Raw genomic sequence first — 15,143 nt, forward strand, 5'->3', positions numbered from 1 at the left:
AAAAGGAGAAAAGCTCTAATGGCAAGAGTGTTCACCTCCCCCGCATCCCTCTCCCCTCCTCCACCCCTCATCAATCTACCCATCCCCATCTTCCAACCCTGTTCCCAGTATCTTCTGTTCCCCATCTCCATACTCTCCATTACTCACCCACTCCCTCCTATCTTACAGCCTAGTAAATTCCCCTCACCCCAACATTCCTCTTTCCTGGAGTTCATTTCATCCTAGGTTGGAAGCAAGAAAGAATCTAGGTCCCAGAAAAGGATCTCTTTCTTCTCCATTTTCTCCTTAGGTCTCCCTGTACTAGTCTATGCTCTGTCCCATGCCTTTCTCTTCCATTTAAGCTCTTATCCTGCCCCCACAGGAACATAAGGCACCCCCAACTCCCACCCTAAAGTGAGAGAACTGGTATGAGGAAGAGATTTGAGGTTCTCTCCCTTTCCTATTCCCTTCCCTCAGCTCCTCCCAACCCCACCACACACATACACACACAAAACACCCAGACCCTCTCTCCCCCTTCCCCCAATGTGTGTGCATGTGTGTATGTATGTGTGTGTGTGTGTGTGTGTGTGATGGGGGTTGGGGGGGGGTTGTCCCGGAGGCCAGGGCCTGACACAGACTTATTGGATTTCACGGTGTTTTGCTGAGAAAATAATTAAATTATCATATTTATGACGGAACTGCCATGGCCTCTACCAGTCACACAGAACGGCAGGGTCAGGAGGGGAGGCAAGACCCCAGTCCCACAGACTGCACCCCCCAACTCCCTCCACTCATAGGGACGTGTGCTGCACCTAGGAGGGAATTCAAGTAACAAGCTGAAAACTATTGCTCCACTCCCAAAAGGGGGGAGGGGGAGGTTTTGGAGGGAAAGGGAGGCAAAAGTGGGGGACAGAAAGATAGAAAAAGTGATAGGGAAGGCAGGTGCTATTTCCTGTTCTCCCTTTAGGAGCAGTTTCTATGGGTTAAGGGCCAGGAAAACATTTTCTACTCTCCACAGCAGCCTAAACTTCTGTGAACCCCTAAACTTGGCACTTGCCTGATGCCCAGAGCCAGCCTTCAAGTGGGTCCCTCAAAACTGCCCATATTCTCTGGGCTTCCCAACCCTACCAGGGGCCCAGGCTTAGGCTCTCACATTGGTAACCCTCCCCACAACATACAACCTCCTGCTGCTGGTACCCCTCCTCCTCCTCCCCACTCCCTAACCCCCCCCCCATTCTTTTCGGGTAATTAGATTCCTCTCAATTAGCAGATTACGATCATTACCAGCTCATCTGGCAACCAAGCTCCGCACCCATAGCTGGAGGAAGGGGGAGAAGGGAGAGCACACAGGGGTCATAGGCACATAGGGTGGGGACAAAGTTTTTTTTTTTTCCCTGAGTTCAGGTTCCTTAGTGTGAGGAGATGCAGAAGTATCAAGTAGCTGGGCAGGGAAGGGGGTGATGAGCAGAGTAACCACAATGGCTGCTGGAATTTGGAGGATGGCTTTCCTTGCCCCCACCCCCTATTAAACAGTACCTCCCACTGGGAGCCACAGAGCCATGGCAGCATCTACCACCAAGAGCCCAAGAAGCAGAAGACACAGAGAGACAGAGATAGAAAGAAAGATCTTTTCTCTGCTAACAGTGCAACTTGGGTAGCAGATGGAGCTAGCAAAGCGGAGCAGGGTGGGGGTTGGAGTGGAGCTCAAACCAAGGGGGAACCTGGCCATAACACACTGGTCCAGGACTCAATCTTCTGATCCCAGCTTTTCCCCAATACCAACCAACCAACCTAGATGCTTCACACTCTCCTTGGTAATCAATTCCTTCTGCTCCTGAGACAGAGACAGAGGAAAGCAAGGAGACAGACTCACAAACAAGAGGCTCAGCATTGTGGGGAGGGCAACAGTTGGGGGTTTGAGTGTGGGTTGTTTACTGGGTGAAGTTTTTTGGGGGAAAAGACAGGATGGGATATGAAGCAATGTGTGTCTCCCTCCTGAGCAGTAGAAGAGGATGAAGGGGGGGAGATTTACCACGAATCCAGATTCATTATTCATGAGCCTGCAGCCCAGAGACTCCAATTTAAATGCTAATGTGGAGGGGGGGGTGGGGGGGCCCTGACTCAGCTGCCCCCCTCACTCCAGTCATAGGCGGGAGACCGTCCTAGCTCCAAGGTTCATCAGGGTTTATTGGGAGGTGGAAAGGGAGGAGTGCCCTGGCCACCCACATATCTCCCACAACCCCAGAGTACCAGTCAGTTGAAGGTTCAGCTCAACTGACTCCATCCCTTCCTCTCCAGAGACAGGAGTCGGCCTGAGAGGCAAGGCTCACGGAGGAGGTGGGGGGGCATCCTTCCCCAAGTCCCTCATTTCAGAGGATGATCTGGTTGGTGAAGCTCCGGCTCAGCTCCTTGTGTGGCAATACAATGGAATTCAGGATCAACACCTCGGCAGGAATTCTAACCCGGCAACCTGCAGGGTGAGTAGAATGGGCACAAGAAGATGTCAGGAAAGGAAGGGAGAAGGCATTAGGGTGAGAGCCAGGGGCCACTGGCATCTGGGAGTAACACATAAGATCGGTGCCCCAGTCCACTGCCCATAGCTTAGGCAGAGCAGGCAATAAAGGTTTGTTGAATGAAACACCCTAGCAGGGTATTCATGCCCAGGGCAGTTTCTGGAGATGCCCCTGCTCAGCCACCTTAAATTACTTCTACACACAGAACAGAATGGGTGGCACATACAATAATGGCAGCTTCCTGTCTCATCAAACCAGTCCTGGGATACTGGTATCCACCAGCAGCCCTAGACATAGCTTCCCCCAGCACCAACCCTTCCTCCCCACTCCCTGCCCTACCCAACACAGGAAGTAATTTCCTGTACCCAGGATAGTGATGGCTGGCAGCAACTTCCCATCCCGGAAAAGGCTCTCACTGTCCATTCGGGCTCGAGGATCGTTGGGATTGGGATCGTTGGGAGTACCCTCCACTCGGGCCCATCGTCCTACTGTGCTCCCCCAACCTACAATACTGTGTAGCACACACGTGTGCTCCTGTGGCGAGAAAGATTAGGGCAGGGTAGAGGAAACAGCAGAGAACAGACAAGGCTCAGCCCTCTAACCCCAAGGGAGCTGAGATTCCCAGGCCTTCCTGTGCCCCTGTCCCCCTCCCATTCCCATTCCTCTTTCCTACGTGTGAGGTCAACAGCTCACTGGTGCCGCCTATGGCCATTTCTGCCCACTGCCACCACCCAGCTCAGTCAGCAAGAGAAGTCACAACCATTTTCCTTCCTGCCTGAAAACAGCACAAAATCCTTCTTAGTTTTGGGATTTTTTAAGGGTTTATTGCTACAAAGTACAAGAAAATATACACAGGAGGGATTTAAATAAGGGTAAATCCCGATGCTCCATGCCAACAGCAAGGCCTCTCACTTCTCAGTGGCCTCTTTCTTCCTGACTCCTATCAAGTCTGGTCCTCAGCTTTGACCTCAAGCTCATGGGGTCTCGGCCTTGTAGGAGGCAGCGAGGTATCACAGAGTAGAATCAGAACACTAGAGTTTGAATCTTCCCTCAAATACCTACTAGCTGTGTGTGAGTGACCCTGGGCAAACCACTTAACACTTAGATCTGTAAAATGGGGATAATACTAGGACCCTATTCACAAGGCTGTTGTGAGGATAAAAGTAGATAATGCTCGTGAAAGACTCTGCAAACTGAAAACACTACATATAGCCATTATCATCAGTGACCTGGACTGAGATGAGGCTCTAGTCCTGACCATGATCCCTCATCAAGGAGTACAGAAGGACTGTTCCCTCTCCTCTCTCCACCCTGGAGAACATGGGATTTCCACTCAGTCCTCCCACCCCAATTTCCTAGCTCCCTTCTCACAGCCCCCATACCTGCAGAGTTGCTCCATGGAGGACAATGGATTCTCGGAGCCGGACTCCCTCCCCTATAGTCACACCTTCCCCGATGGAGACATTAGGACCAAGCTACAGAGCAAACACAATTTAGATTTGGAGATTATCTAGTACAATCTCTTAATTTTACAAATGAAGAAACTGAGGCCCAGAGAAACTGCAGCTTGGCTGAGTCACATGGCTAGTTAGTGGCAGAGGCAGGAACTAAAATCACACGGGGCATCAGAGACAAGGGGTCACTCCCACTACTTCCTCCCCTAGGCTCCCTGGAACCATGACCCCACTCACCACTGCAGATGAGGCCACCTTAGCTGTCGGGTGGATGAAAACATTTCCTGTAAGCAAAAGAGAAAACCTGGGGAAAAAAATATTCCAAACCAGCCCTAAGAAGGGGAAGGGGAAGGACTGGGGGTCTCAGACATAGAAAGATATCAAGAATTGTGTTTTGGATGATAAGGAATAGATCAAGGGAGGGATGGTATCTGAGCTGACTCCAGGGAGGAAAGGGGCATTACCTCTGATGCAGGGACCTCCAGGAGTGAGGTGGGCCAGCCGCTCAGGGTGAGTGAGCTGGTATCGGTTCAGATAGAGACGAGAGGCATAAAGAGCAGAACTGTGGTGACAGGGAAGGAAGAGGTCAAAAACAAACAGATCCTGACCCCATCCCCTTTCACCCGAGCTCTCTCCATATGGAATCCCCAAGATACACTCCAGCTGCAGTCTCCCTCTGCTAGCCCCTCCATACCCTGCAGACTTGATTTGACTCCAGATACCATCGGTGAGATGGACGTAGATTTGGCCCTGTCCAGAGAGTGCTGTGAACACATCCTGCTCCAGCCGGATGGTCCCTGCCCCAGGCCAACTGCCTGAAGAGCCATCCCTAAGGGGAATCAAGGTGTTGGAATCAGGGGACAAGGAAGCTGGTGGTGATGCTGAGGAAGCCCCTCACCCTTCCAAGCACATTCCCCAGCCCTGGTGTGAACTGTCCAGGTACTGAGGCATATTCCAAGGACTTGGTGGCCTGGAATCATTCATGAGACATATCAAACATGCCTGTGGCCCCCAAGACTCCACAAATGCATTCAAATCAGATTCAAATGTAACTGGGAAATATTTAACGAAATCAATTAAAACAGTATAACATAGATAATGTTCATTTGTGGTTTTCTAAGTCAGTTGGAGCCACAGAAATGTTTCCTCATGGTTTATTGGCCCTTGTTTCTATCCGAGTTTGACAGTGCTGCCCTACAGCACATCTCTGGGGGTTTGTTAGGGATGAGGCACTCACCACCACCAAAGAACTTCAGGTACTCATAGTACACCACCACCCAAGGAGATGCAGCAATCACAATGCCGCCCCCTATCCTTCTGCTTCCCCTGCCTCTATCCTCACATGCAGCCCCAACCCTGTGGGAAAGCCTGGAGTGGGAATGACCAAAGAACCTAGATCCCCCTTTGCCTTAGGCACTCACAGGCCCGAAAGCCCTACTCAGTTGCTATCCCTTCCCCTGTCCCTTGATTCAGAGATAGACACTCACCCCAGATCAAGGCAGCTGGTGAGGCCAGAAAAAGATGAAGAGGGAGATGGCAGAGACAAAAGACACCAGAAACAAACAAAGAAGCAAAAGGAGATGGAACGCCAAGCTGAGGCAGAGTAAGAATGGTAAATGTGAAGGAATGAGGCATGAAATAGGGGCTGCATGAGATGAGGAAATGGATGGCAGAGCCCAGTCTAGGGGATCTCAGGAAGCCTTTAGTTCTCAGAAGAATGAAGGTCCCTAGGCCCTGGGAGTTGAGGTCACAGAACAGTGATCCAGAGACACTCCAGGGCTGGCTGTGGGGAGGGGCGGGGCTCTGAGGAACCAGTTTTGCCGAATCCATGTGACCAAGAAGGGGTGAAACCCAAAAGGGACAAGATGAAGAGGGAGCAGGAGCTGGGAGAGGGCAGACAGGACGGGGACAAGAAGAATAGGAGCAGGTGGAGAAGAGACTGTCTAGAGGTCTGCATCAAGGACTTGGGACGCATCTCACAGTTGCGGGTCCTGCTGGTTTCGCTGGAAGACATCACGGAGGGGCTTCAAGGCTTCCGGGGAGAAGAGGTAAATGCCACAGTTGATGATGTCACTCACAAATGTGCTTGGTTTCTCTACGTAGTGCAAGACCTGAAGGTGATGAGAAGAAATGAAGAGAGAGGGAGAGGTCAAAAAAGGAGGATGACCGCTGCTCATGAGATTTATGGGGACGTCCTGCTGAAAAGCAGCAGAATCAACAAGGCTCAGAAACCAAGAGCTTCACTTTAAAAGGGACTGACTGCTAGGCTCCCCTAAAGGCCCCTGACCTTGGTGATGCTATTGGGGTTCAGGTTTGAGCAGAGCTCCCCCTGGGGGAGTCACTAAGATTGGCAGCAAAAGCTAGGGAAAGAAATCAAGACCAGAAAGGACCCAGATGGAATAAGTGAAGGGCACACCCTACAAGAACAAAGTGTAACCAAAATCCCCTAAGGGTAGGGACAGAGAAAAGTCTAGAACTCCAGCAGCCTAGGAAACAGGAACCAGGCTGCCACCTTCCTCTCCATCTTTGCCTCTCCTTACCTCATGTGTTTCTGGATTCTCCACAATGCAACCATAGTTGAGGGATTGAGTCCGGTTTGCCTGAGAGACAAAGACACATGAGCAAGTCGGGAGGTGGGGCCCTGACTCTTTCTCTCCATCCCCTAGAGCCATGGCTCTTCCACAAAAAGCACCCATCCCATAAAGGGTGCTACTTAACCATGGCCTTCCCGACACCCCATTCTGAAGGAAGAGCAGCAAGAGGGCACCCAGGGGATGGGTGACTTCTCAGGTGACTTCCCTGGGCCAGCTTCTCTTCAATTCCTTACATTGTCTTAAATAAGGTGAAGCCCCTCCCCTGCACCCCCATCACCACTGACCCCTGGGACTCCCAGACCTTCCATCTCTCACCGTGGTGCCAAGGAGCAAGAAAGGATGGGGCTGGTGTCTGTGGGCTTCTAGCATAGCCCCCAGCGGGAAGTCTGAGCAGACATCGGCATTAAGAACGAAGAAGGCTTCGGGACCCCCTGCCAGGATCTGGTCTCGGAAATGATACAGACCACCCCCTGTACCCAGGGGGGCAAATTCCTGCAGGTACCTGAAGCCCGGAAAACCAGACCCCACCCACCCCCAGATGAGATCTAGTGAGAATCACCTACTCCCTTGGGCCTAAACCCCTGATCCGTCTTATTCCCGAGGGCATCTCCACTCAAGCCACCCCCTCCTGTTCACACCCTGGAAATTCAACGGAATGAAAGATTCCCACAGAGCCTCCTTTCTTTAGGACGATAAACTTACAGATATCTAAGTGGACCCAGCATGGAGGACGCTGAGGCAGAATCTCCCGCTCCCCCCCCCCACACACACACACACCTGATAGGAAGGTTGAACTCCTGCTGAGCAGCCTCCAAGAAACGGGTCAGCGCCTCATCTGGTTGGTAGAAACCAATGAGGAGAATTTCCTGCATCCCAGGAACCTTTGAAGGCATACAGGGATGAGGTTAGGAAGAGAAATATTTAGGATTATAGGGAAAGACAGGACTGAGAAGGAAGCCATGGATGGAAAGAAGGAAACAAGCATTTATTAAACACCTACTGTGTGCCAAGCACTTTAGAAATATTCTCCATGGATCCTCGACATACAACCCTGCAATGTGGGTGCTATCATTACTTCATTTTACAGTTGAGGAAACTGTAAGCTGGAAACTGCCCAGTCACACGGCTAGTGTGTTGAAGTCACATTTGAACTCGGGTCTCCCTGACTGCACCAGATGAGCAAGGGTCCTGGACTCTTAGACAAAGGCGAAGGGAACGGTCCGCTCAAGCGTATGGGGAGCTCCTGGAAAGAGTATTCCTTGGGGTATGGGGGGGTGGTCTGTACTGCTTTGGGGGAGTTACCTGGGCACAGGCCTCTATGTGATGCTGGATCATGGGGACTCCCGCTACAGGAAAAAGCGGTTTGGGCACTTCAAAAGACAAAGGTCGGAATCTGGTCCCTGGGGTCAGAAGAAAGGGTAAAGGCCTCAGCTTCCTCCCTCTCCCAGTCTCCAGCGCACCAGTACACCCAGCTGCCCTCCCATGATGGTGGAGGCCACAGGTAGCCCAACCCAGTGGTGGGGGGTGGGGAAGGAGTCAGGGCATCACCAAGGGTGAGGGGATGGAGAGAAGAAGCAAAGAGGGAACGCCACCAGACAGACTGCAAGTCCAGGGGCCTCACCCTTCTGGGGACCTCCGATCAGGATCACCGCTTTGAGCATGGCGAAGGTGACCTCCTAATCCCTAAAAACCCCAAACAGACCCTGTTCACACTCCAAAGGTTCCCGGGTCTCTCTCTTCTAGACCCTGAACCCCAAGTCCTCAACGTGATCACAATACTGACCCCTCCCCAACCAGGAGATTCCTTTCAGAACCCCAGACCAAGCCCAGACCCAGACCCATTCAGATGCTGAGTCCCAAACCTAGGACTCTGGACCTCAACACTGCTCCCACTGGACCAAATTTCACAGACACCCCTGGCCAATTCCTTTAGATTCCAAAACACTAAATCCATGAAACCAAAAAGCTTCCACTTTGAACCTTCAGAATGTGAACCCCAATCTCTACAGAACCTGAGCCCCAACACTGACCCCAGACCCTGACTAACCCCTTCATATACTGACACCCATGATCTCTATGGAGGCTGAGCACGAACCTTGGTGCACACTCTAAACCCTGACCTACGCTTCCAAATACAACTATCCAATCGGTACAGAGGCTGAACCCCAACAATGACCTTTCCAAATTCTGACCCCCCAATCTCTATGGACGCTGAGCATGAACCTTGGTGCACACTCTGAACCCCGACTGATGCCTCCAAATACAAGTCCCCAGTCAGTACGGAGGCTGAACCCCAACAATGACCTTTCCAAATTCTGACCCCCCAATCTCTATGGAGGCTGAGCACGACCCTTGGTGCACACTCTGAACCCCGACTGATGCCTCCAAATATAACTCCCCAGTCAGTACAGAGGCTGAACCCCAACAATGACCTTTCCAAATTCTGACCCCCCAATCTCTATGGAGGCTGAGCACGACCCTTGGTGCACTCTGAACCTCGATTGATACCTTCAAATACAACTCCCCAATCAGTACGGAGGCTGAACCCCAACAATGACCTTTCCAAATTCAGGGCCCCCCCAATCTCCACAGATCTCGCACCTGACACTGACCTCTCCACAGACCCGGAACTCTGACTAACCCTTTAAACTTTCTAACCCCCTCAAAAAGAACCCCGACGGGGAACCCCGCCCTAGGCTGCTCTCTCCTAGGTCCGCACCCCACAGCCCACCTACGCAGACACCCCGCCCCACGCCGGCCAGGAAGGGGGAGGGTGCGCACGCGGAGCGGGGCGTGCACGCGCACGCGCACGCGCACGCGGTCCGGGAGCAGCCCGACTTCGGAGTCCCTACTGCCCCTCACATCAATTCGTCGCGCCGGGATCCTTCGACGGTTCCAAAATCCTTCCGTATACGTGTCCTCTCGGACTTCGCGATAACTCCTCCAGAGGGCATGCCGGGAGTTGTAGTTTCGCAGATTTTCCTTCCCTCCCCATATGGAGTTACCGAGGGGAGACCGCGGGAGGGGGCGGGGCCTCAATGGCTAGGGGGCGGGGATAAACTGAAGGGGCGGAGAGAGTCCAGAGGAGGGCGGGGCTTCATCATTAGGGGCTGAAAACGCGAAAAGAAATTGTAGATTTGGAGCTGTCATGTACCTCGAAATCTAATCATAGATTAATCTCTGAAATAGAGGGACAAAAATGAGCAGACTGAAGCCTGGAGAGGGAATGCAACTTCCTCAAGTCACAAAGCTGATCAGTCCCCTGACACACAATCCGGGGCTCTTTGGCCACCCCACCACATCTCCCTCCCAGGTTACGAGGTGCGGCGGGGACACGGGCTTACAGAGTGGGTTCTACGCAAGCAGATAAAGGCTAGAGAAAGCCCACCCACATCGCGTGGCGTGGGAGTAACGAAGGGTGGCCTGGCACAGCTAAAGATGTTAATGGAACAGGAGGAGGAGGAGGAGGGAGGAGGAAAGGGAGGAAGAGGGAAAGGAGAAAGGGAGCAGGGGGAGCGGAGAAGGAGGAAGGGAAGGAGGGGAGAGGAGGAGGAGAAGGAAAAGGAGGAGAGGAAGGGGGAGGGGGAAGAAAAGGAGGAGGGGGGAAGAAAAAGGGGAGGAGTGGGGAAGAATGGGAAGAGGAAGAGGAGAAAGGGGAGAGGGAGGAGAAAGAGGAGGGGAAGGAGGAGGGGAGAGGGTGAGGAAAAGGGAGAGGAAGAGGCTAGGACAGGGCCACCTAGACCTGAGGCTTTCATTTGGTAATGGAGACAGAATTGGAAGGAACCTTAGACTGGATTCTACTCCAACATGTCATAAGATCATAGATTTAGAGCAAGAAAGAACCTTAGAAATCAATTACCACCTTCCTATTTTGCAGGAGAGGAAACTGAGGCACCAAGAGGTTAGTTAACACACTTGTCTCCTTTCATAGGTAATAAATGCTTCTTTATTGAAGATGAAACTTTGGTTCAGAGAGATAATAGCTAGTATTTATATAGCTGTATGGTTTGCATATTTTACGTGTTATTTCATTTTTTACATGCTACTTTATCTGATTCTCATAACTCTAGTAGGTGCTATCATTGTTCCCATTTTACAGATGGAGAAACTGAGGTTTAGAGCCGTTTGTGTGACTTGCCTAGGATCACACAGCAGGATACAAACTTGACTCCAAGCCCACCACTTTATTCTCTGCAACACTAATTGCCTCACGAAGTGACTTTTCCAGGAAACACAGCAATGCTAGAGTCGGGACTCCAACTGCAGCTTCGGTTGCGTGTTCTTCCCACTACACCAGGTAGTTGCTAGATGAGTTCTAAGATCCCTTCCAGCTCTGACATTCTGTGACCCTCACTAGTGCGATACACCGAAGCGGAGGGGCTAGGTCTAGCTTGGGAAATGGGACTCCCCTTTCCCCCTACCTCCCCATAGGAAGATGAGACAGGGAACGTCAGAGAGACCATAACTTTATTATCCGCAGACCGAGAAAGAAAGGATGTTGTGACAGCCCTGGCACCGGGGGCACGGATGAAAGGTCCGAAGATTCCCCTCAGGCAACATCCAAGCGGGCGAAACTCTGGTCCATCCCTAGGCTGTTCTCCACGTAGACCTCATACTTGCCGCTGTCCTCAGCGGTAGCCCGGCGGATGGTCAACGTAGTGTTGGTGTTGCCGATCTCGAAGTACACCCTGGAAGGGAGCTGGTGAGAGGATATCTGTGCCGGCAGTGCCCCAGGCCACCTCGATCACCGGGACCCACCCCCCCAACCCCTACCCGAGGCCCCACCCAGAGCTCCATCCTCTACCCAGAACCCCGTCTCTCGCCTGTCATCCTCTTCAATGTCCAGCCCGTCCTTGGTCCATCCTACGTCAGGAGGTGGCTCTCCTAGGATTTCTGCGGTCAGCGTTACCGTGGTTCCTTTGCGTGCCTTGGTATTGTCTGGTCCCTTCTTGATCTTAGCTGGGACTGTAGGGTGTGTAGGAAGAAAACCGATAAGGGAGCAAAGGGATGGATGGGGAAGAGTTCTTCCCTCCCTGCCTCCTCTCCTGGGACTTGCCCATCACAGGACTTGGAGCTGAAAGGGACCTTAGAGATAGTCCCGTCTCATTTCACGCGTATGTTGTAACACTGGACATGGAGGCAAGGAGATCTGTGCTCAAATCCCAGCCTTGTCACTTGATAACCGTGTGACCCTGGGCAAGTCACTCAACCTTTGAGCCTCAATGGTTCTTATTTGTAAAAATAAGTATGCTAATACTTGCACGACCTAATTCGCTGGGTTGTTGTGAGGAAAGCACTCTTTAAAATCTCAAAGAGCTAGAAAAATATGTGGTATATATCTACAGATGAAGACAATGTGGTGCGGAGAGTTCGCACGCAGCCTCATTCCCTGTGGAGAACGTGAAGTCCGGGAAAGTCTGGTGACCTTGGGCGAGCTGTTTTAATAACTTTTGTAATACTACCTGCCCCACCCACCTCACGGGCTGGTGGTGAGGATCGGTGTGGTATGCGGGGGAAATGGGTGTGTTAAGGGAAAGCCCGAAATGCCCAACAAACTCCAAGAGTAGGTGAACGTGACTAGGGACCTAGAAGGTCGTACCTTCCACGAGTATCCGCGCAGAGTCCGAGCACTCGCCGAAGGGATTGGACACGTTGATGCTGTACTGGCCCAGGTCAGCTAGTTCTCCGTCGCGCACCACCAGTGCCACCACGTCCGGGTCCTCGAAGACGTAGCGGTACTTCGGCCCATCACGGAGCTCCTTGCCGTCTTTGCTCCAGCGGATAAAAGGGTCAGGAAAAGCCGAGATCCGGCAGGAGAGTTTCGCTGCACTTCCCTCAATCAGTACGACGTCCTGCAGCGGCTGCAGCACGCGTGGTGGCCCCTTCTCTTTCAGCTCTTTTCGGGACCTGTTCAGGTCAATGCCAGTCTCGGTCTGGTCCCTTTCGGCGCAACTCCACACCACCTCCCCCTCCCCCCATAACAGACCGATCACCAGGCTGGTTCTCCTTCCAGTCTTTCCTCAAACTATTGACCCCATACCCTAATTCACAACTTTCTCTTCATTTGACCTCTGGGTCATAGCCCAAGTCCTCATCCTCAACAGGACTCCTCCTGACCCAGATCAAGCACACTCTCCTGACCACCCCGCACCCGCTCCCTCCCTCCTTCCTTTTCTCTCTCTCTCTCTCTCTCTCTCTCTCATTCTCTCTCTCTCTTTCTCTCTCCCCCACCCCCGCCTTGTCCCTTCTCAGAGATGTCCTGCTGACCCTTGGAACGTCCTAGGTCACTCAGGACCGACACCAAGACACTTCCACCCCCTCACCTGTGGCCCCGGTAAGAGGCCTGGATGCGGATGGCAGCGCTCTGCACCTGGGGGTCATTGATGTCCAGGGTGCAGCCTGGAGGTGGGGCCGCCGGCTTCTTGGCCGGAGCTGCTTTGGACATCTGGGGAAGCAGATGGTGACCACGGATTTCAAGGCCTAGACGGAAACTCTTCCCAAATAATCAGCCTTTCCCTCCCAAAGCAGAAACTGAATGGGACACGAGGGGGTCCGAACTCACCACGGAGCTGGGAGCAGAGGGACCAAGAGAAGGGACTTGGGCCGAAGGGATAGATTAGCGTTCCGCGCGGAGTCCCCGGGACAGCACAGGACCGGACGGGGAGGGCAGGTGGCCCCGCGCCCCTGGCTTTATATACAGCTCCCCTCCTCGCCTTGTTTGGCGTGGTAGCCCCTGGTTCCCCTGGGACCCCAGTCTTTGCCTACCCAACCCGAGCTGGATCCTTATTTAGACCAAGGACGCCAAGGATGCTGGCTCAGCCGTCGCTGCTAACCTGTGGGGGAAACCCGAGTGCCACTGGGACCCTCAGAGCGTCAGCGACCGGACAGCTGGACAGCGAGACACCGCCCCGCCCCCTGTCCCCCACCCCCAACAGCAGAACACTTGGGGAGGACAGAAGCAGAAAATTCAGTTCTCTGAGTGAAGTTCGAGTATACCCATGCGACCAATCACAAGAGGTTAACAGGCCCACTGTGACCAATCAGACAGAGCCCTCAGTGCCCAGACCTGAGCCAGTCTGAACTTTCTGCCTAGGAGCTTCCAGTTCTGCTCTCTCCCACCCCCAATACCAACCAATGGGCTGATAGGAGGACACAGGGAATGGTGGAGGAGGTCTGGCCCCCACCCTCCCCCTAACATATGCTCATTTCTGTACTGTTTTCAGAGAACGGGGTAAGACAAGATCAGATAGTTTCTTGAGGATAGGTGTACCTTCTACCGGCTCCCACACTCCTGACTCTCCCCATTCCTGACCTCCTTTAGAGAAGTAATGTGCTATAAGTGGAAATATCACTGGATTTTGGAGTCAGAGAACTTGGGTTGTTTCCTCAGCTGTAAAATGAAGAAAGTTAGACTAGATAACCTGAGAGGTACCTTCCATCTCTACATTTATTATTCTATGAACCTATGATATTTCTTCAACTGATGACCTGTGTGACCTCGAGCAACTCACTTGCTAGGTATTTGATGGATAGTGCTGGGTCTGGAGTCGGGAAGACATGGATTCAAATGTGGCCTCAGACACTGACCTAGCTGTGTGACCCTGGGCAAATCTCTGCCTCAGTTTTCTCAACTGTAAAAGCAGTTGTTGTGAGGATCAAATAAGATATTTGCAAAAAAGCTTAGCACAGTACCTGGCACATAGTAGGTGCTTAATAAATGTTTGTTTCCCTCTCCCTTTATTTCTTTGGGCCACAGCTTTCTACTAGTTTTGGCCTTTGTAATATTGGATCTATCATTTCTTTTTTTATTTTTTTTTTCTAGTTTACAACACTCAGTTCCACATTTTTGAATTCCAAATTTTCTTCCCCTCCTTCCCCTCCCCCTCCCCCCAAGATGGCATATAGTCTGATTTAGGTTCTGCATATACCTTCGCATTAAACTTATTTACACAACAGTCAAGTTGTAAAGAAGAATTATGACCAATGGAATGAATCATGAGAAAGAAGAAACAAAACCAAAAAAGAAGAGGAAAAAAAAAAGGAGAGAGCACATAGTTTGCCTCAATCTGCATTCAGACTCCATAGTTCTTTCTCTGGATGTAGATAGCTCTCTCCATCATGAGTCCTTTGGAACTGTTTCTGAACCTTGTATTGCTGAGAAGAGCCAAGTCTATCCAAGTTAGTCATCACAGAAGCAATATGTGCAATGTTCTCCTGGTTCTGCTCCCCTCACTCAGCATCAGATCATGTAGGTCTTTCCAGGTTATTATGAAGACCGTATCTTCCCCATTTCTTATAGCACAATAGTATTCCATTTCATTCATATGCCACAACTTGTTCAGCCATTCCCCAATTGATGGGCATCCCCTTGATTTCCAATTCTTTGCTACCACAAAAAGAGCTGTTATAAGTATTTTTGTACATACAGGTCCCTTTCCCACTTGTGTGATCTCTTTGGGATATAGCCCTAGGAGTGGTATTGCTGGGTGAAAGGGTATGAACATTTTTGTAGCCCTTTGGGCATAGTTCCAAATTGCTCTCCAAAATGGCTGGATCCATTCACAACTCCACCAACAATGCAACAGTGTTACAATTTTCCCACA

General features: G+C 51.6%; 2 protein-coding genes across 9 annotated transcripts; both read right to left on the reverse strand.

Moving 5' to 3' along the window:
- Window positions 1-2,142: 2,142 nt before the first annotated feature.
- Window positions 2,143-9,476, reverse strand: GMPPA (GDP-mannose pyrophosphorylase A). 8 transcript variants are annotated; one of them, XM_036757564.1, is made up of 14 exons: window positions 9,403-9,455; window positions 8,162-8,223; window positions 7,843-7,940; window positions 7,318-7,421; window positions 6,856-7,042; window positions 6,487-6,546; window positions 5,927-6,057; window positions 5,434-5,448; window positions 4,641-4,775; window positions 4,411-4,508; window positions 4,184-4,230; window positions 3,875-3,967; window positions 2,858-3,026; window positions 2,143-2,449 (listed from the first exon to the last, which is right to left on the reverse strand). In XM_036757564.1, the coding sequence occupies exons 2-14, from the start codon at window positions 8,199-8,201 to the stop codon at window positions 2,349-2,351; spliced, it is 1,278 nt and encodes a 425-aa protein (XP_036613459.1). In that variant the 5' UTR covers window positions 8,202-8,223; window positions 9,403-9,455; the 3' UTR covers window positions 2,143-2,348. The 8 variants fall into 8 exon arrangements, with proteins under 8 accessions (XP_036613459.1, XP_036613460.1, XP_036613461.1 ...); XM_036757565.1 differs by lacking the exon at window positions 9,403-9,455 and adding an exon at window positions 9,272-9,361; XM_036757566.1 differs by lacking the exon at window positions 9,403-9,455 and adding an exon at window positions 9,276-9,352.
- Window positions 9,477-11,089: 1,613 nt separating this feature from the next.
- SPEGNB (SPEG neighbor) lies at window positions 11,090-12,985 on the reverse strand. Its single transcript, XM_036753941.1, has 4 exons — window positions 12,864-12,985; window positions 12,140-12,447; window positions 11,364-11,505; window positions 11,090-11,228 (listed from the first exon to the last, which is right to left on the reverse strand). The coding sequence occupies exons 1-4, from the start codon at window positions 12,983-12,985 to the stop codon at window positions 11,090-11,092; spliced, it is 711 nt and encodes a 236-aa protein (XP_036609836.1).
- Window positions 12,986-15,143: the final 2,158 nt, after the last annotated feature.

The sequence above is a fragment of the Trichosurus vulpecula genome, chromosome 4 (genome assembly GCF_011100635.1).
Source record: "Trichosurus vulpecula isolate mTriVul1 chromosome 4, mTriVul1.pri, whole genome shotgun sequence".
Classification (NCBI taxonomy): Eukaryota; Metazoa; Chordata; class Mammalia; order Diprotodontia; family Phalangeridae; genus Trichosurus; species Trichosurus vulpecula.